Genomic DNA, 21,308 nt, shown 5'->3' on the forward strand with positions numbered 1-21,308 from the left:
GCGGGACTTCCACCTCTCTCACGCTTGACTCTGGCCACCTCGCCTCTCCCCCCTTCGCGCTCGCCCACGCGCTCGACCCATCTGGGCTGGGGCACGCAGCACACTCACTCGTCGGCTTAGGGACCCCCCTGTCTCGAAACGCCGACAAAACTCCTCGAGGCCCGAATTAACGAGATCCGATATCAAACCACCAGAATAACCTCCTCATGGCCCGAATTAACGCGATCCAAAGTTAAACCACCACAATAACCTAGACAGAGAACAAACTAAAACGTCAAAGCCCTAACGCAAGCATCACACTGCAAGTCAACCGTCCGAGAAAAAAACACTGAATGTATTGTAAAACCGCCACCGGTAAGTACCGCTATACACTGTCTTAAGGTCAGTGATTGGGGATGATGATATACCTGATCTGGCAAACTAAGTGTGTGAGGAACTGTTACTGATAAGGTGATGACTGGAAGCATCTTCCTTGTTTCCCTTGTTAGCTTCAGTATCTGAAATTTGTTAGACCAGTAAATTTCTCTCAATATTCAACTTTTGGTGTATGCTTCATTAAAATAGTAAATTTAGTAGCTCTGAATAGGACGGGTTAGTAAGCACCTGCTCAGAGGAGAACTCAATGCCCATCTCATAAAAAGAATCATAGTTTCCAATCTCAACCTGAAAGAAAGATGGTTTAAGGGTGCAAACATATGTTATAGAAAAATGAATTTCTTTTGAAATTTTTGCATGGTTAGCATCGGAAGTTTAGTGCCTGACCATTTTAGCTCCTGCTTGTACTGCAGAATGGAACCCTGAAGGATCTACAGATGAGACACAGATCTGCAATATGCAGTTTTCCCCAGAAATGCACTTAGCACAACCAACTCTGATGCTAGGCGAAACCATAACGGCAATTACAACCACAGGTTCCAATCACCCTATGAATGGATAGCTTACCGGAAGGTTGGTAAGATCCATGGCAAGCTTTACTAAGTCCTTGTCACATGCTATGTCAACATGGGTTGCACCTCCCTGCAGCAAGTTTGTTATGGTGGCTGATAAGTAATGGACTTGTAACATGATCATGAATAAGGTTGAGTAGACCAATAACAGCTTTATTTCCACCGATTCAGACAAATTTTGGTTAAACACCTGTGCAGAAAAAGGCTCTTTTAACAGGCACTTTCTAAATTTAACTAATTTATAGGCCGCATTCTATTTTGTCTTAAAAAATACACACATGTGAGAAAATTATAGGTTGCTTCCTGGTTTTCATAGATGTTGATTGTATGCCAAGAGAGTAGGTTGATTATACAACTAACTTGTGTTGATAATGACTTCAATTAACATCCTGGATGAAGAATAAGGAACATTGAGTCCTGCGCAATGACCTGCCATCTGATTCTAGACTTCTTTCTTGACAAAATCATCAGCGACACAATCTTAGATTATTCGTACCTCTAGAAGAAAACAACAGACAAAAACAGTGTAACAGAGACCTCTCTTTTTCACATCATATAGTCTCAAAGAAGTCTGCAAGAACGAAATAGTAACTCTAGTAAGCGTTGACAGGTAGATGTATTGTCCACACCTTATCTACAGTTGTGACAACATATGCAACACTGCTCCTATCAAAGTTCTGAAGCCCGAAAATTATCTGCACAGTTCAAGAGCCAGTGGCTATCAGCTAATCATCGCTAAGCAAGGATAACTCATCCAAACAAAAGAAAGGCTCCTTCAACTGTCCACTCCGAAGACGGCAGTACATCCACAGATCTCTACCCCAGGGAAAGTAGTAACATGTGAAACTTGCAGCATCCCAGGGGCATGCATGTTTGGATTTTGGAACGCACCAATTTCTCATATTCTTTATTAACCAGAAAGCAGTTCAGCCTCGTTTTCCAGCTTCCGAATGCTGCCTAAACGCTAACATCAATGGGATTGGTATGGTGAAGGAGACATGTAAAGGAGATGAACCTTGAGAGCTCACAGGCTTGCCGTCCCACCTCCTGCCGCTGCAGCCAGCGCCCACTCCCGCCCGCGCCCCCCTCATGGCACCGCTTCCTCCTCCGTCGCCGCTACCGCCGACGGCGATACCCTCCGCCTCCACCGCATCCGGCCGCCGCCACACATGAGAGAGGGAGGGATGCCGCCTCTACGCGCGCTGGAGAGGGATGGGGCGCCGTCGCCGTCACGCGTGGTGGAGAGATTGGGGCGCCGCCGTGTGCGGGCAGGGAAGGGGGTGGTCTTAGCGAGAGGTGTGGAGCGGAGGAGTTTGTTGCGGCGGGCGAGGCATGGAGCCTTCCCAAGAAGCGGATACGGTTGATGCGAAGCGAGCAGCGACAGCCATCTAGGGTTGGACGACCAGGATGCAAGCTGGCGTGGGCAGCAGATACGGACGGTCTAGATTGACCGAAGGCAGCACAAGGGAAGGCAGACTACCCTTAGAGCCTTAATAAGTAGTATAGATTAAAATTTGGAAACATGTTTTATTTCCAGTCCAAAATATGCGCAGTCAAAATCCCCAAAATCCTCTATGCGTCAAATGCCCATAGTGTGTTGGCGTCGTTTTCCTAGAGCTCCTCGTCCATCACGGACGAGAGGGGCTAGGTGCGGGTGCCTCTGTCGGTTCCTTGTGCGCTGCGGCGTTGCCGCGTTGGTGCCTGGCCTCGACACACGCTCACTCCTCTTCCTCCCTAGCGAGCTATCGCGACCGCGTCCTTGGCGGATACGCGCTCTCCTCCTCGGTGAGCTGTCGTGCCCACGTCCTCAACGCCCGTGTGCTCGTCCTCCTCACCGGCAGTCCGGCAGCCACACGCTCTCTCCTCCTCCCAGTGAGCTGTCGCGTCCAGGTCATCGGCGCACACGTCCTCGACTTGGTTGCCGGCGGCCACGCACGCTCTCTTCCTCCTTCTCGGTGGACTGCCACGCCAGCGTCCTTGATGGCTGGGCACTCATCCTCGTCGATGTCGGTCCACATCCTTATCGTGAGCGTGTCGGCGACACGGGGCTATAGTTGCCAGGGGAACAGAGACGGAGAGGAAACCTCCGCATCGGCGCGGGATTCACTAGTGGTTGTTGTATAGCGAACGTCTCTGAGTCCACCACATTTGTAGAACGGTAAAATATAGTGTCGTTTACCGGCCATCGTTGGATGCGTAGGGAATGTTGTTATCCTTTAAATTTATCGGACGAGACCATATACAGGTCCTTGTTGAGAGAACCTTAAGTTTTACTTACTGAAAACCAATCGGGTAATCCAAACTACGTGTAATCCTACTTTGTAGCAAGTCTAGCACCTTGTTGCCATACATGGGGGCCATATTAGGGACAAAATACTCTTCCTCTCAGCCTTTTTAACACTTGGACGTCTGTAGATGAAACATAAACAAAATGATATTTTAACCTTATTTGTTGTTTGGTTCACATGTTTGTAATGTGATGTGTAATTGATAACGTTAAACCATATTTTAATGTATATCTCTAACTATTATTCTGTTTATTTTTTCTCCTCTCCTCCTTCTGTTCAGCTTTCATTTATCCTTTAACCGAGTTATTTGATCTTTATACATAAGTTTTTAGGATTTTGAAAAATACTATTATATTTGTAGTATCGTAATACATATTATTATACGCTAATTAATCTCGAAAACGATTATTTTCATAATTAGTGGAGAGAGAAGATTAGAGCTACTCGGAAATCTTTCTTTCACCGGCGTGATGGGGTGGATCGTTGGACGGTGGCAGGGAGCTGCCGTACACCCGTCGCGAGGGGAGAGAGAGCTGAGGGTGAAACGTTGGAGGCAGCCTAACGCCATCATTTGGTCTTGTACGTTGACGCACCTGCTGTCTGCTGAGTCGCCCAAAGTCCTTTCTGGCGCGATTTTATACTGTGAGCGAAGAGGGACTGAGGGCGCGGTTTTTCACTTTGTGGGTGATCGATGGAGCACGCAACGCAAGCAACAGTGAACAGCGGCAACATCTGTTCGTCACTGTTGCCGGGCTTGATCCGGCACACCACCGACTTGAGCGCGTCCGCGGACGGAACGGAAGACCAGGTCACAGTAGTCAGTAGTAGTAGGCACCAGGTCGCTCGCAGCCGTGCCGGTGCCGCAAGCATCCGTTCTACCCTGTACTGTACTACTACTAAGTATCTGCATGTACGGAGCCGTCTGGTTGCTCGCATATGGTTCCTGTTCCTGCCTTCCTGGCTCGTGAGATGTAGGGAAGGGCTGTTTCAATCTCTGTCGATTTGGTCAGACAGAGCTCATGCAGGATTCTCTCGTCGCCTCATCTTCCCCTGTACTTTCTGTAGACTTGCTTACATTCTTCTTTATCAATTATTTATCTACGACGTTATTGGTTGTCTTTTCACCCGAGCATAACTCGTATCGTATCAAAGAACCAGGCTTCACTTGGCTAGGCTTGCCAGATGCGACAGACTTTTGTGTTGTGTGTTCAGCTATACCGACCGACTGGAGATAATGTTTGTTTGTGTTGTCTTGTGCTCAACCAATGCACTTTCCCTGTCACAATACCTCCCTGCATTCGTACACTAGAGACGAAAACGGGTGCTTATTCGGATATTATGTTTTGGTTTTTTTATTACGAACAAATAGAATATAGAATTTACTATCCAAATTTTTATTTTAATTTTAACATTGAGCTTGTAAAGATTTATAAAAAGTAAATATTAAATTTATCATATGTCTTGTCAAATGATAGATATAAAATCCGGATATAGATATGAATAAATATTCGAATATTTTTTTTTGTTGTAGGGGACAAATAATGTATAAACAATTTATGCAAAATAAAATTTCGTGCTTGTAGTTATTATGTGATTGATAACAAAACCAATGATCAACACCAAATTTCATGCATTCCATTTTAAAATATTAAATTTATCCTAACAATTCGAATATCCACTTTCATCTGGCACATCATGAGCCTGTCTTGTGCTCAACAAATGCACTTCTCCTCTCACACAAATTTACTTATCGTAGCTAGGTTCGAAACCCAGGACGCGCACACAAATTTACTTATCGTAGCTAGGTTCGAAACACTGACAGAGGTCTACACCTAGTCGAAGACCTTTGGTCTTTCCTTGAGTGGTATCCACTTGATGGATACTGATGTCCTCCTTGATGGCAGATGCAGATGAAAATACGTGTGTGTATGATGATATTGTAATTTGAGTATCTGATCAGCCATACTCCCTCCAGTGCAGTAAAGGTAGTCGTTTAGGACATGATTGTGCATACCAAGGAGTGATTAATTATCATAGAGTTTTCCCTGTTTGCCCCTATTAAATAGGAATATGGGTGCATTAACGTCACTAAAACAATCAGGTTTGATTGGTTGCTACAGCAGCTCTAAGGTATTCTAGACTGGAGGTCTCAAGTTCAATTCCTCTTAAATGCATCTTTTTTTGTGCAATTACTAGGGGCAACAACGTCCAAATCCCAGACCCATGCGCGCTATGACTTCTTTTTGTGCACGCTCGATCACGCGCAGGATGACTTCTTTTACTGCACCGGAGGGAGTATATGCATGTTTGACAGCGGACATAAGACAATCTCTAACAAAGTGGTCTATCCCTCCTCTATATTCTCTTATAAAAGATTCTCTTTTTTTTTATATCACATTCCTCTCTAACAACAACCTCTATACATAAATACTTGTATTTGATACATATTTTATTCTAAATTTTTATACGCACAAACTTATCATAGTCTTAAACATTTTATACATACTTTCGTTTTGTTTAATATATCACTGAAAGTATTAAAATAGATAAAGAAAATAATAGGAGAATGAAGGATCGTCTTTTTTTATATTTAGAGAAACGATAGGATAGAGATGGGAATCTCCCTTATATTTAGTGGACAAGCCCGTTTGCTGGACCCATCCTGATTCCTAAGAAAAAGATGAACAGGTCCATATTTGAGCCTCAAATATTAGATAGTTTATATTCGTTCATACAATACGCTAAATATTATCTCAATTTTATTTATCTCCTCACCAAACATTATTATTCTGACAATACAGCTTAACTCAGCATGTGTCATTTATCCGGATATAAAATACAGGTAACAGGTCCCATCTGGCCACTAATAAACACCCTCTAAAAGACGCCTGTAGGCTGTAGGGGTCCGTCCAACGCACGCGTACGTTTCGTCTGCCTTCTGCGGTTCTGCCGGAGGCGCCGGCCGCTAGATGGGCTCACTGGGCACGGCAATAACTCCACCACGTGGGGTGGGTGGGGCAGGGGCTGCATGGTTCGATCGAGCATTGAACACTGGTTCTCACGTCACGTACTGCTTCCTTATCCATCGATCGATCGATCGATCGATGGATCCTCGTCGTCCCCGCTTGACGTCGTGCTCAGGCCTCAGGCCAGCCCGGGGACGGCATTCACTTCGAGCTGACACGGTTGACCGGACCAGGGCCGGGTACGGCAGCCGGCAGGCCCGTAGCAGCACGTCACAACTCACAGGTTGCATGTGGGTGCTGCGCGCGCCCGTGCGCCGTGCCCGCACGCGTCCGGGACGCCGGATGAGCCAAAAACCGTCTCGCGTTCCCCGGCGCCCGCGTACGTCGAGAAGCCGCGACGTTGTCTGCCGCCAGCCGCCGCGACGAGACGGCACCAGCGCATACGCCATACGCCCGTCTCGCCCAACTGCCAACAGGCTCCCGTCAGCGCAACCGGACTACGTGCTTCCCATGCCCGTGACATCAACCGGGTTAGGGCTTATTCGGTTAGCTCTCAATTCATGTGGATTGAGTGGAATTAGATGTGTTTAAATTCCAAACAAGTCAAACTTGTTCTTAATTTTTTCCAATCTCATCCAATCCATATATATTGGGAATAACCGAACAAGGCCTTACTGGAGAAGCGGTGATCGGATAGTTTCCTCTCTGCACGCGAGTAGTAATCGACTACGGAGATCGTGTTGGGCCCTGCGGCACTCGTGATCGTGAACTCAACAATTTGAATAGTCCTACCGATTCTAGATTCGTCAAGAACAAACTTTAACTTTATTCCAGGGAAAGTTTTATTCTACAAAAAGTTACTCCCTTCGTCGCAACTAATTATTTTAGCTCCTAGTTTTTATGTCTATATTTAAATAAATAATTATCAACAATATATATTAATTATTGTATGAACCCACTAAAAATTTAATTTAGAACGAAGGGAATAATATATAGACTCTATATATCCAATAAATTCATATTTACTAAAACGTTAAATCTACGAGTCAGATTTATTATTTTAATAGAGTTTCTAAGGATGCTCGATTAACTCAAGTTCGATCAAAAAATGATTTATCAATCTAAGTTTAACAGAGTTAAAACGTGACTTCTTTCTCTTTTTTCTTTTTTCTCTTCTTCCACATATAGCCATCGCTCTAGCCTTACCTCTTTGTGCCTAACCACGTCCCACCACAAGCTCTGATTTGTACCTCTTCTCGCCTTGACTAGGCCTAATTGGTGGTCGCGCCCGCTCATCTCCTCGTCCCCACATGCCCTCTCCATGACCAGTAGTGTCGACAATGCCATAAACCTCACCTCTCTCTCTCTCTCTATCCATTTTCGATTGTTTGATCGTATCTTAGTCGTGCCTCTCTCTAACCACCTGCGCTAGCCGCACCTTTTCTCGGTCAGACACCCTAGTCGTGGCTCTCTTCGACCACAAGGTTATCTGTGTTCTCATATTTATAACATAATAATGGGTAACTAATGACATTAAATTATGCTTGTCTAAGTATGATTGTAATCAGTAAAAATCAATATCGGTCTATTCAAATTGATTACCGCTTATATTTTACGGTATATTTCGTAAACCAAATAACAACATAGAGACATAGAGTTGTTGTGCAGTCTTCCATTTACGCGGTAGATCCAAATTTATTTTAATATAGCTGCCCCACAGTAAAGGTTAGATATATATTTATCTTTTAAACAATCAAAATTGGCCTACCCGGTCGCTGCTCCCTCTACAGAGCCGCCTGGAACGGCCGAGCACGCACGCTAGGCAGGGTAAAACCCGTACCCACCCACGCCTGAGGTCTGACCGTCTGAACACTTCGCGCCCGCAGTCCCGCGGCTCGCTAACGTTCGTGTAGGCGCCGCACGGCTGGTTGGCTGGCTGGGTGTATAGAGCGGGCCAAATCGCGCTGAAATCCGGGGAAACGGTGGCCGCACCCGCACGCCACGCCGATGGGAGGACAGCGACGGTGCTCGGATTCTGATGCTGTCCGTGCCTGCCGAAGTGACAGCAAATTGTTGCTCTGCAGTACGCGGCTGCTTCTGGTCGACGGAAATGCCGCAGATGCTTCATGTGAGCTCCATCGGGGCAAACGGACATGAATGGCAACCGATCAGAGTCGGCGGCGGCAGCGCCACTCATCCGCTCGTGCACTGCGAGCCCCCTTGCGCGACTTCTGCGCGCGCCTCCCTCCCTCGGCCACGCCACGCCGCAGCCCCCAGCCCAGTCTGCGTCCGTCGATGCAGGGATTCAAAGCAGGCCGTCACACTGACTCACAAGGTCGCGAACCAAGTACAAAAAGAAGAAGAAAAAAAAAGCGATCTGCCACGCACATGCGGTGCACTCGAGCACAGACGAAAAGTCCGCGTCATGGTCATCAGCACACCCAAGTTGAAACCAGAGAACCGCGGTCTGCGGCCTGCCATGTTCATCAAAAGGCCATCCATCCAACTGGTCCTGGTCTCCAAGCTCCATGATTCCAAACGGGGGCGAGAGCAAAGAGTCCAGTCCATGCGCGGCACAAGGCAGTCGTACGAACTACCGAACACGACGTGGCCGGTCATTTTTTTTTGTTGGCTCACACGGTCGCACTCGGTCGGTGCCCTCCGCTGCTTGCAGCCTTGCACACCGTAGTTTTGCGATGTATCCTTGCACAGTTCATGGCATGAATGACACGTGCTTTTGCTGCCTTTCGTATTTTAGCTGTTTGTGTTCCATGTGATGTGGGTTCGACCTGCCTCTGTCTGTAGAGTCGTATCGGTCGAGGACATGTCAAGCTATCGTATCAAAAGCTCACACGTCTGTGTTATGTCTGTCGTGTTCGTGTACAGTACGAAATGAAGTTGTTTTTTCCCCCCAATAAAAAGGAGTATGAAATGAGGTCAACAGCCTGATAAGTTGCTACAATCATCAGAATCTGCAGGCTTAGAGGGTGTTTGGTTTCTAGGGACTAATGTTTAGTCCCTACATTTTATTCCATTTTTGTTCCAAAATTGCCAAATATAGAAACTAAATCTTTATTTTAGTTTCTATATTTAGCAATTTATATACTAAAAAGAAATAAAATGAAGGGACTAAACATTAGTCCCTAGAAACCAAACACCCCTTAAACAATGGATCCAACCACCGGGGGAAGAAAGAACACAGGAGATAACCTATTAAAAGCAGCTACCGCACGCAACAGTCATCATACATGCATGTTATTGTTACCTGGCGCCACAGAGCCGGCATTGATAGGAATAGTGAAGGAACGCTTGTACCACCACTCTGAGGCTCTGAGCTGATGACACGGACCCTTGAAAACCATTCAGGAGGCAACAAGCCTGATGAATGTTCATAGCCACCTGCTGCGAAATCGTCCCAGGCTGCAACCAATCCCATTTATTTTCGCGGTCCACTTTTGCGTTGCCGCTGTGCCGCGCGCTTAAATGCCGCGGCAGTGGCGGCAGCACGACAAGCGCAAGGAAGCAATCGGGAAGAGACAACGGCAAGCGACGGGACTCGGGAGGAAGCAAGTGCAAAGCAGCATTCTTGTAGGAGAGTGAGTGAGTTTCTTCGTACCGAGCTAAGAGAAACAAAAGAACAGCAAGAACCGGCAGTGCAACATAAGACTACGTAGCTGCTAATCGAACCTGGCGTCTACTGTTTCCTCTTCCTTTTGCCCAAAATCACAGCGCCTGGGGTTCAATCCAAACTACTTGCATTGCTATCCAAGTTTTTAGTTACAGGATCGGCGAGCTACTCGGATTCCTCTCCCACGGCGTTGCCTGCGCGCCACGCCCGGCGCCGAACGTCTCGGCTGCGCCGGCCCCGGTCCCGGCCATGCCGCCGATGGGCTGGACGAACGCGGGGAGGCCTCGTCCTGCCGACGCGCCCGACGGGCTCATCCCGAGCCCCAGGAAGTCCAGCGTCGCCGGCTTCCCGCTGAACAGAGACGACTGGCCCATCATGAGCTCCGGCAGGCTCACCTGAGCCCCGGTGGAGTCGTACGGCAGCCCAAGGCCGAGCCCGGCCGACAGCATTGGCGCCGGCTCCAGCTCCAGCCGCGGCGGCCATTGCTGCAGCGAGGCGTCCGGGAGTGACACCCGCATGGCCTCCTGGTGCTGGTGCTGCTGGCCTGACGACGAGGCGCCCGGCGACGACGAGGAGACGTCCAGGCCCAGCCCGCGCAGGAACGAGGAGCTCGACGAGGTGGCGCCCATCTGCGCGGCCTTCTGCAGCAGCGCGGTGGCCGACATGTGTGCGGACGGGGACGGGGACGGAGGCGGCGGCGCGAACTGCTGGCGCTCGGCGGTCACCGCCGGCGCCGCCGAGAAGATCGACGACGATGCGTCCGTGGCGAGGCACAGCGGCGGGGGCTTGGCGGGATGGGCGCGCTCCGGCCGGCCGCCGAGGTCCGCGTACTGCGGCGCTGACGCCATCGACGACGGCGCGAACATACCGCCGAGCAGGCTCTGCGACGTCCCCGCGACGCTGCTGCTGCTGCTGCTGGCGCCAACGTTGGCAGCAGCGCTCACCGAAGCTTGCGAAAGCACCGGTACCTGTAACTGCGGCGGCGGCGGTGGCGGAGGCGGCGGCGGTGGCGGAGGCGGCGGCGCGAACTGGACGGCCTCAGTCGCATTCGTGTCAGTCTCTGCATGCATTGCAACGAAGCATTAGCGAATCGGGGGCATGGATTAGATTCAGACTAGATTGATTAGTGTAAAAGGCGCTAAAAGCTCGGGAGATGCAGAAAGCAACGAGAGGCCATGATGGCGTCCTTTTCATGTTGCTCGTGGGCGTGCTTTTGTCATCGGATTTCAATGCTCTGAGAAGTTCAGAAAGGCGTCGGATTTCAATCAGTAGCAACTTTGCATGATCCCAGAACGGAGCCAGCAACAATCCAGCCCCCGCGGTCCTGAACATTTAACCGCCGTCATCTGATCTCTCTCTCTCTCTCTCTCTCTCTCTCTCTCTCTTCTCTCTCTCTCTCTCTCTCTCTCGTGTGAAATTATGAGGCGCGTGAGAAATGGTGTGTAAATCGAGCTCCGAGGCGCGCGCAAGAACACAGTGCTACTTCACCCAAGCTATGGGACAAGGTCCCATTTTTTTAGCTATCCTAGATCCTGACAAAAAAAACATAGAGAGAAATTCCCCTCCGATCCCCGTCGTCCAACAACCTTACACAAACAATATGACATTCCAAACCCACACATGCAAAGATGCACCGAAACCGTACTAAGTACTGTACAGTCGAATTTGACACCAGCAAGATGATAAGCATTGATGTGGACTGACCATTACGTGGCTCCGCATGATGCGGCGCAGGCGGGGGCGGTTGCTGTCGCAGTGGCGCCGGCGCAGGCGGGGGTGCCGGTGGCGGAACCACGGCGGCTGCCGAGCTCCCATCCTCCGCGGAAGGCGCCTCCGCCCGCGCCTTGGCGCTCTCTTCGGCAAGCGCGTCACAGAAGGCGCGGTGGGTGATGAAGCTGTCCCTCCTGCAACGTGCGCACGGTCGAAACACATGTCAGTCAACGGAATTGGGGGGCACAAGCAATTCGTGACCGGAGCGAGATTGAGCAAGCAGGAGGGGGAGGAGGAAGAGGACGGACCGGGAGAAGAGGGTGCCGCAATCGCAGCGGTACTCGCGGGAGCCGCAGGTCTTGACGTGCGCCTTCCAGTCCGACTGCACGGCGTACTTCTTGGAGCACTTGTCGCACTTCCACTTCTTCTCGCCGTGCTTGCGGCAGAAGTGCTTCTTGATCCCGGTGAGGTCGCCGAGCGCGCGCGACGGGTCGTGGTGCACGCAGCTGGGCTCCGGGCACACGTACACCCGCTTCCGGACCTCCTTGCCGCTCCGCTGCCGCAGCTTCCACGGCAGGTTGTGGCCCCGCCGGTGGAGCTGCAGGTTCTGGTCCCGCTGGAACCCCTTGTTGCAGATCTCGCACACGAACCGGTTCGTCGCCAGCAGCGTCTTGGGCGACAGCGCGATCACCTCCGCGTCAGGATCTGCGCCACCACCACCACGGCCACGGCGCCGTCGCCATCGATCACGACAAAGAGCTAGCTATCCCCGGCACGCACACACACCTCGGACCACTATAAACGACTAAAAACAAAACAAAACAAAAAAATATCAATCACCTGGCATGCCGGGGAGGGCACGCTTTTTCTTGGCGGGCGGGCCGGGCGGCGGCAGCTGCGCGGCCACGCCGGAAGATGACACGGCCGTCGTGGGCGTCGCCTCCACCTCCATACCGGAATCTTCGCTTTCGCAGAAAGGTCCGAGGGCGAGAGGATACCGCTAGTAGAGACCACAAACCGAGCTGCCGCGAGCATAAAAGCGCGCGGCTGCGGCTTTGCAAGGGCGGAGCGACGGCGCGGAGGTCGGTCGAGGCGTCGAGCTAACGGTCGCCGGCGTGTTCGCTCCCGCCTTGCTGCTTGTGAGGGAAGCTAGCTAGGCGACTGACGACGGAGACGAGGCGAGAGGATCGGAAGGAGTCGGAGAAGCCGCTAAAAAGGACGGGGAATACACGCAAGCAAAGAGGGAGCCATGACTCGCAAGAGCGGTGCATTAACTAGGGGAGGTGAGCTCACCGGGACGGTGAGCGTGGCGTGGAGGCATCGTCGTCGTACACGCGGGCACAGGCGAGGCGATGGGCATCTCGCTAGTGGAGTCAAGCGGGGCGCAGACCCCGGCAGGCGCTTTGTCGTGTAGCGAGGGTCTAATATTCTCCGGCTATTTGCGAAGAGTTGGGCTGGGACTGGGAAGCAGGAAAGGTTGGTTGCCTTGGCGGTCAGCACTGTTTGCAGAGAGTGATCAAGCGTCTGTCACTCTCGGCTTTGATTGCTTGCTTACGATGGAATTCTCAAATTTCTGCTAAATTTTTTTTTATGTGTGCTCAACTAATAAAGCAACCTGACCTCCTTTCCAACTCGTGTCCATGTGCGATTCTGCATTTTGGTGAAAGAGTTATGGCCACACTTGGGAAATGCTTGCGTTGGGTTTTGGTATATCTGTTTGCCAATCTGTAGACTATCTGTGTTGGATTCAAGTGTTGTAACCGTGAGGTCTGCAAAATATCCTGTGGCAGGCTGTGTTGCTTTTAGCGCTTATTTGCTTCGTGTTATAATCTGTTTAAATTATATAATAATTAAGCGTAAATAGTTTACGTAAAAAATAAGCAAACTCTTTGGCAGCCGGTTTTTCAAGCTTCAGTTTCTTTTGACATGCATTATAGCGTCTTTTGGGCATGCTTGCTCCTACGATGAATACATGGTTTACATAATTTAGGTCAACAAAAATCTTCTTTCCTTTCCCCACATACATTGGAAAGATGGAGAAGCTCGTGATCTAGGGGTTTCACCCACTTGTCTACCGTGTGTTGTAGACTTGTAGAACTAGCACTGAGCCGAAGTTAATTTAAAACCCTGCCAAGGAGGCTCTAATATTTTGGCATGATTGCTCCTTCAATGATAGAATATCTAGAGCGTCAATATCAAAATATATTATCCTAGTATCTAATTAATAAAAAGTACCTGCAGTAATTTCATATATAGATGGTCCATATATGAATATAGATAGTTATTTTCTTGACTTCGGTATGGACTGAGTATTACGAGATGTAATTTTGTTCATAAGATACTAAACGCACGTCAAATTACATAATTATTTTTTCAGATACTAAGCGAAAAAAATGAACACATGGTTTACATATTAGTTAAAGCCAATTAGGTTTGGAAAAAATGAGTTAAAGGACCAAATAATCTAAGACCGTGTCCAACATTTCACCCCATATGGTTACTCAAAACATTATTTTACATTATAGACTACACTATTCATAGAGTCGAGTTTGAATATTAGTATAGAGATGGTTAAATTGATGGAGATAGCCTAAGAGAAGGATCAAGTAGGCAACCTTAGCCGACGAGGTCGTCTCCAACGGACCTCTCCAACGAGAGACTCTATATGTTTCTCTATCGTAAATATAGACATGATTTTTTTTCTTTTATGACCTTCAACAATGTTCTCTAAAATTTAGAGTGCATTTGATGGTAATATATATATATATATATATATAGAGAGAGAGAGAGCAAAATATATCTGTAAGATGAGTATTTGATATATACAAGACGAGATATAAAGTATGTTGTTGGAGAGTAATGAAATATAGAAGAGAATCTTTTATAGAAGTTTATAAATGATATATAGAGGATACCACTGAAAAATGGTACGAAATAACCACGATTAGCTTGTATGGTGTATAGGCATAGAAAAAATAAATCGAAAACTGATAGTCGCCTAGAGGGGGGGTGAATAGGGCGAAACTGAAATTTACAAATATAAACACAACTACAAGCCGGGTTAGCGTTAGAAATATAAACGAGTCCGAGAGAGGGCGCAAAACAAATCCCAAACAAATAATCAAGTGAGACTCGGAGATTTGTTTTACCGAGGTTCGGTTCTTGCAAACCTACTCCCCGTTGAGGAGGCCACAAAGGCCGGGTCTCTTTCAACCCTTCCCTCTCTCAAACGGTCCCTCGGACCGAGTGAGCTTTCTCTTCTTAAATCAAAAGCCGGGAACAAAACTTCCCCGCAAGGGCCACCACACAATTGGTGCCTCTTGCCTTAATTACAATTGAGTGTTGGTCACAAGAGCAAGTGAGAAATAAAGAAAGCGATCCAAGCGCAAGAGCTCAAATGAACACGGCAAATCACTCTCACTAGTCACTTAGGGTTTGTGTGGAATTGGAGAGGATTTGATCTCTTTGGGTGTGTCTAGAATTGAATGCCTGACTCTTGTAAGTGGTTGAGAAGTGGAAGACTTGGATGCAATGAATGGTGGGGTGGTTTGGGTATTTATAGCCCCAACCACCAAACTTGACCGTTGGCTGGAGGCGTCTGCTCGATGGCGCACCGGACAGTCCGGTGCACACCGGACAGTCCGGTGCCCCTGCCACGTCATCACTGCCGTTGGATTCTGACCGTTGGAGCTTCTGACTTGTGGGCCCTCCTGGGTGTCCGGTGCACACCGGACATGTACTGTTTGATGTCCGGTGCACCGGTATGGGCATGTCTGACGTCTGCGCGCGCTGTGCGCGCATTAAATGCACCGCAGGGAGCCGTTGGCGCCGAAAAGAGCCGTTGCTCCGCTGGTACACCGGACAGTCCGGTGCACACCGGACAGTCCGGTGAATTTTAGCGGAGCGGCTGCCACGCAAACCCGAGGCTGGCGAGTTCCGGAGACCGCGCTTCCTTGGAGCACCGGACATGTCCGGTGCACACCGGACAGTCCGGTGAATTATAGCGCGCCGGCTTCCGAGAAATCCCGAGAGTGAAGAGTTTAAGTCTGAGTCCCCTGGTGCACCGGACAGGTACTGTTCACTGTCCGGTGGCACACCGGACAGTCCGGTGCCCCAGACCAGGGTTGCCTTCGGTTGCCCTTTTGCTCCTTTGTTGAATCCAAAACTTGGTCTTTTTATTGGCTGAGTGTGAACCTTTTACACCTGTATAATCTATACACTTGGGCAAACTAGTTAGTCCAAAGATTTGTGTTGGGCAATTCAACCACCAAAATTATTTAGGAACTAGGTGTAAGCCTAATTCCCTTTCAATCTCCCCCTTTTTGGTGATTGATGCCAACACAAACCAAAGCAAACAGAGATGTGCATAATTGAACTAGTTTGCATAATGTAAGTATAAAGGTTGCTTGGAATTGAGCCAATATAACTACTTACAAGATATGCATGGAATGTTTCTTTCTTATTTAGTATTTTGGACCACGTTTGCACCACATGTTTTGTTTTTGCAAATCCTTTTTGTAAATCCATTTCAAAGATCTTTTGCAAATAGTCAAAGGTGAATGAATAAAAGTTTGCAAAGCATTTTCAAGATTTGAAATTTTCTCCCCCTGTTTCAAATGCTTTTCCTTTGACTAAACAAAACTCCCCCTAAAAGAGATTCTCCTCTTAGTGTTCAAGAGGGTTTTGATATACTATTTTTGAAATACTACTTTCTCCCCCTTTTGAACATAATAGGATACCATTTGATAAATAGTCTTGGAAAGCACTAAGTTTTTGAAAGTGGTGGTGGTGCGGTCCTTTTGCTTTGGGTGGTGGTGCGGTCCTTTTGCTTTGGGCTCATTTCTCCCCCTTTTTGGCATGAATCGCCAAAAACGGAATCATTAGAGCCCTCGAAGTAATTTCTTCCCCTTTGGTCATAAGTAAATGAGTTAAGATTATACCAAAGACGAAATCCGGTCCTTTTGCTTTGGGCTTTTACTTTCTCCCCCAAAGACAAGGTCCTTTTCTTGGAGCGATGGCGAAGGATGAGTTACGGAGTGGAAGCCTTTGTCTTCGCCGAAGACTCCAATTCCCTTTCAATACACCTATGACTTGGTTTGAAATAGACTTTTGATCGACGGATTTACCTCCCGTGTCTAGGTCGAGATGCCCATTGGTTCCCATGGGTGTCTTGATGGGCTTGGCATCCTTCATTCCAAACTTGGTTAGAATGTCTTGAGTGTACTTCGTTTGGCAAATGAAGGTGCCCTCTTGGAGTTGCTTGACTTGGAATCCTAGAAAATACTTCAACTCCCCCATCATCGACATCTCGAATTTCTGTGTCATGATCCTACTAAACTCTTCACAAGTAGACTCGTTAGTAGACCCAAATATAATATCATCAACATAAATTTGGCATACAAACAAGTCATTTTCAAGAGTTTTAGTAAAGAGTGTAGGATCGGCCTTGCCGACTTTGAAGCCATTAGCAATAAGGAAATCTCTTAGGCATTCATACCATGCTCTTGGGGCTTGCTTGAGCCCATAAAGCGCCTTAGAGAGCCTATAGACATGGTTAGGGTACTCACTGTCTTCAAAGCCGGGAGGTTGCTCAACATAGACCTCTTCCTTGATTGGTCCGTTGAGGAAGGCACTTTTCACGTCCATTTGATAGAGCTTAAAGTCATGGTAAGTAGCATAGGCCAATAATATGCTAATTGACTCAAGCCTAGCTACGGGTGCATAGGTTTCACCGAAATCCAAACCTTCGACTTGTGAATACCCTTTGGCCACGAGTCGAGCTTTGTTCCTTGTCACCACACCATGCTCGTCTTGTTTGTTGCGGAAGACCCATTTGGTTCCTACAACATTTTGGTTAGGACGTGGAACTAAGTGCCATACCTCGTTCCTAGTGAAATTGTTGAGCTCCTCTTGCATCGCCACCACCCAATCCGAATCTTGAAGTGCTTCCTCTATCCTGTGTGGCTCAATAGAGGAAACAAAAGAGTAATGTTCACAAAAATGTGCAACACGAGATCGAGTGGTTACCCCCTTATGAATGTCGCCGAGGATGGTGTCGACGGGGTGATCTCGTTGGATTGCTTGGTGGACTCTTGGGTGTGGCGGCCTTGGTTCTTCCTCATCCTCCTTTTCTTGATCATTTGTATCTCCCCCTTGATCATTGCCATTATCTTGAGGTGGCTTATCTTCTTGATTTTGTCCTTCATCAACTTGAGCCTCATCCTCATTTTGAGTTGGTGGAGATGCTTGCGTGGAAGAGGACGGTTGATCTTGTGCATTTGGAGGCTCTTCGGATTCCTTAGGACACACATCCCCAATGGACATGTTCCTTAGCGCTATGCATGGAGCCTGTTCTTCACCTATCTCATCAAGATCAACTTGCTCTACTTGAGAGCCGTTAGTCTCATCAAACACAACGTCACAAGAAACTTCAACAAGTCCTGAGGACTTGTTAAAGACTCTATATGCCCTTGTGTTTGAATCATATCCTAGTAAAAAGCCTTCTACAGTTTTAGGAGCAAATTTAGATTTTCTACCTCTTTTAACAAGAATAAAGCATTTGCTACCAAAAACTCTAAAGTATGAAATGTTGGGCTTTTTACCGGTTAGGAGTTCATATGATGTCTTCTTGAGGATTCGGTGAAGATATAACCGGTTGATGGCGTAGCAGGCGGTGTTGACCGCTTCGGCCCAAAACCGGTCCGGTGTCTTGTACTCATCAAGCATGGTTCTTGCCATGTCCAATAGAGTTCGATTCTTTCTCTCCACTACACCATTTTGTTGTGGCGTGTAGGGAGAGGAGAACTCATGCTTGATGCCCTCCTCCTCAAGGAAGCCTTCAATTTGTGAGTTCTTGAACTCCGTCCCGTTGTCGCTTCTTATTTTCTTGATCCTTAAGCCGAACTCATTTTGAGCCCTTCTCAAGAATCCCTTTAAGGTCTCTTGGGTTTGAGATTTTTCCTGTAAAAAGAATACCCAAGTGAAGCGAGAATAATCATCCACAATAACTAGACAGTACTTACTCCCGCCGATGCTTATGTAAGCGATCGGGCCGAATAGATCCATGTGTAGGAGCTCTAGTGGCCTGTCGGTCGTCATTATGTTCTTATGCGGATGATGAGAGCCAACTTGCTTTCCTGCTTGGCATGCGCTACAAATCCTGTCTTTCTCAAAATGAACATTTGTTAATCCTAAAATGTGCTCTCCCTTTAGAAGCTTATGAAGATTCTTCATCCCAACATGGGCTAGTCGGCGGTGCCAGAGCCAACCCATGTTAGTCTTAGCAATTAAGCATGTGTCAAGTTCAGCTTTATCAAAATCTACTAAGTATAGCTGACCCTCTAACACACCCTTAAATGCTATTGAATCATCACTTCTTCTAAAGACAGTGACACCTACATCAGTAAACAGACAGTTGTAGCCCATTTGACATAATTGGGAAACAGAAAGCAAGTTGTAATCTAAAGAATCAACAAGAAAAACATTGGAAATAGAATGGTCAGGAGATATAGCAATTTTACCAAGTCCTTTGACCAAACCTTGATTTCCATCCCCGAATGTGATCGCTTTTTGGGGATCTCGGTTTTTCTCATATGAGGAGAACATCCTTTTCTCCCCTGTCATGTGGTTTGTGCACCCGCTGTCGAGTATCCAACTTGAGCCCCCGGATGCATAAACCTACAAAACAATTTTAGTTCTTGACTTTAGGTACCCAAACTGTTTTGGGTCCTTTGGCATTAGAAACAAGAACTTTGGGTACCCAAACACAAGTCTTGGAACCCTTGTGTTTGCCCCCAACAAACTTGGCAACCACTTTGCCGGATTTGTTAGTCAACACATAAGATGCATCAAAAGTTTTAAATGAAATGTTATGATCATTTGATGCACTAGGAGTTTTCTTTCTAGGCAATTTAGCATGGGTTGGTTGCCTAGAGCTAGATGTCTCACCCTTATACATGAAAGCATGATTAGGGCCAGAGTGAGACTTCCTAGAGTGAATTCTCCTAATTTTGCTCTCGGGATAACCGGCAGGGTATAAAATGTAACCCTCGTTATCCTGAGGCATGGGAGCCTTGCCCTTAACAAAGTTGGACAATCTCTTAGGAGGGGCACTAATTTTGACATTGTCTCCCCTTTGGAAGCCAATGCCATCCTTAATGCCAGGGCGTCTCCCATTATAAAGCATGCTACGAGCAAATTTAAATTTCTCATTTTCTAAGTTGTGCTCGGCAATTTTAGCATCTAGTTTTGCTATATGATCATTTTGTTGTTTAATTAAAGCCATGTGATCATGAATAGCATTAACATCAATATCTCTACATCTAGTACAAATAGATACATGCTCAACAATAGATGTAGAGGGTTTGCAAGATTTTAATTCTACAACCTTAGCATGCAACATATCATTTTTAGTTCTAAGGTCGGAAATTGCAACATTGCAAACGTCTAGTTCTTTAGCCTTAGTAATCAATTTTTCATTTTCTATTCTAAGGCTAGCAAGAGATATATTCAAATCATCAATCTTAGCAAGCAAATCAACATTATCATCTCTAAGATTGGGAATTGAAACATTACAAACATGAGAATCAACCTTAGCATTTAAACTAGCATTTTCATTTCTAAGGTTGTCAATAATCTCACGGCATGTGCTTAGCTCACTAGACAATTTTTCACATTTTTCTACTTCTAGAGCATAAGCCTTTTTAACCTTAACATGTTTCTTATTTTCTTTAATTAGACAATCCTCTTGGGAATCCAAAAGGTCATCCTTTTCATGAATAGCACTAATCAATTCATTTAGTTTTTCTTTTTGCTCCATGTTAAGATTGGCAAAGAGAATACGCAAATTATCCTCCTCATCACTAGCATTATCATCACTAGACGATTCATATTTAGTGGAGGAGTTGGATTTAACCTTCTTCTTTTTGCTGTCCTTTGCCATGAGGCACTTGTGGCCGACGTTGGGGAAGAGAAGTCCCTTGGTGACGGCGATGTTGGCGGCGTCCTCGTCGTCGGAGGAGTCGCTTGAGCTCTCGTCGGAATCCCATTCCCGACAAACATGGGCATCGCCGCCCTTCTTCTTGTAGTACCTTTTCTTCTCCTTTCTTCTCCCCTTCTTGTCGTCGCCGCGGTCACTGTCACTAGATATAGGACATTTAGCAATAAAATGACCGGGCTTACCGCACTTGTAGCAAACCTTCTTGGAGCGGGACTTGTAATCCTTCCCCCTCCTTTGCTTGAGGATTTGGCGGAAGCTCTTGATGACGAGCGTCATCTCCTCATTGTCAAGCTTGGAGGCGTCTATTGGTTGTCGACTTGGTGTAGACTCCTCCTTCTTCTCCTCCGTTGCTTTGAATGCAACGGGTTGGGCTTCGGATGAGTCGCCAAGCTCGTTGATTTTCCTCGAGCCTTCTATCATGCACTCAAAACTTACAAAATGCCCGATAACTTCCTCGGGGGTCATTTTAGTATATCTAGGATTACCACGAATTAATTGAACTTGAGTGGGATTAAGAAAAATGAGAGATCTTAAAATAACATTTACCACTTCGTGATCGTCCCACTTCTTGCTCCCGAGGTTGCGCACTTGGTTCACCAAAGTCTTGAGCCGGTTGTACATGTGTTGTGGCTCCTCCCCTTTGTGAAGCCGGAATCGACCGAGCTCCCCCTCGATCGTTTCCCGCTTGGTGATCTTGGTGAGCTCGTCTCCCTCGTGCGCGGTTTTGAGTACATCCCAAACCTCCTTTGCGTTCTTCAACCCTTGAACTTT

At 47.3% G+C, this 21,308-nt stretch overlaps 2 protein-coding genes across 2 annotated transcripts; both read right to left on the reverse strand.

Annotated features, from left to right (window-relative positions):
* Positions 1 to 232: 232 nt before the first annotated feature.
* On the reverse strand, positions 233 to 2,038 carry LOC103644501 (uncharacterized). Its single transcript, XM_020541120.1, has 7 exons — positions 1,976 to 2,038; positions 1,577 to 1,642; positions 943 to 1,137; positions 763 to 825; positions 604 to 663; positions 363 to 497; positions 233 to 250 (listed from the first exon to the last, which is right to left on the reverse strand). Exons 1-7 carry the CDS (start codon positions 2,036 to 2,038, stop codon positions 233 to 235), a joined length of 600 nt encoding a protein of 199 aa, XP_020396709.1.
* Positions 2,039 to 9,623: 7,585 nt separating this feature from the next.
* LOC100279631 (uncharacterized) lies at positions 9,624 to 12,699 on the reverse strand. The gene is made up of 4 exons (NM_001152627.1): positions 12,380 to 12,699; positions 11,848 to 12,244; positions 11,534 to 11,733; positions 9,624 to 10,889 (listed from the first exon to the last, which is right to left on the reverse strand). Exons 1-4 carry the CDS (start codon positions 12,489 to 12,491, stop codon positions 9,979 to 9,981), a joined length of 1,620 nt encoding a protein of 539 aa, NP_001146099.1. The 5' UTR covers positions 12,492 to 12,699; the 3' UTR covers positions 9,624 to 9,978.
* Positions 12,700 to 21,308: the final 8,609 nt, after the last annotated feature.

The sequence above is a fragment of the Zea mays genome, chromosome 1, assembly GCF_902167145.1.
Source record: "Zea mays cultivar B73 chromosome 1, Zm-B73-REFERENCE-NAM-5.0, whole genome shotgun sequence".
In the NCBI taxonomy this organism is placed as follows: domain Eukaryota; kingdom Viridiplantae; phylum Streptophyta; class Magnoliopsida; order Poales; family Poaceae; genus Zea; species Zea mays.

Coding starts and splice junctions, on each gene's coding strand:
- LOC103644501 (XM_020541120.1), bottom strand. CDS start 2,038: ATGAGGGGGGCGCGGGCGGGAGTGGGCGCTGGCTGCAGCGGCAGGAGG. Junction 1,138..1,576: donor TTGTCACAACTGTAGATAAG/GTGTGGACAATA, acceptor TTTTCTGCACAG/GTGTTTAACCAAAATTTGTC. Junction 498..603: donor TTGAGTTCTCCTCTGAGCAG/GTGCTTACTAAC, acceptor AACAAATTTCAG/ATACTGAAGCTAACAAGGGA.
- LOC100279631 (NM_001152627.1), bottom strand. CDS start 12,491: ATGGAGGTGGAGGCGACGCCCACGACGGCCGTGTCATCTTCCGGCGTG. Junction 12,245..12,379: donor TGCCCTCCCCGGCATGCCAG/GTGATTGATATT, acceptor GTGGTGGCGCAG/ATCCTGACGCGGAGGTGATC. Junction 10,890..11,533: donor TCATGCGGAGCCACGTAATG/GTCAGTCCACAT, acceptor CAATGCATGCAG/AGACTGACACGAATGCGACT.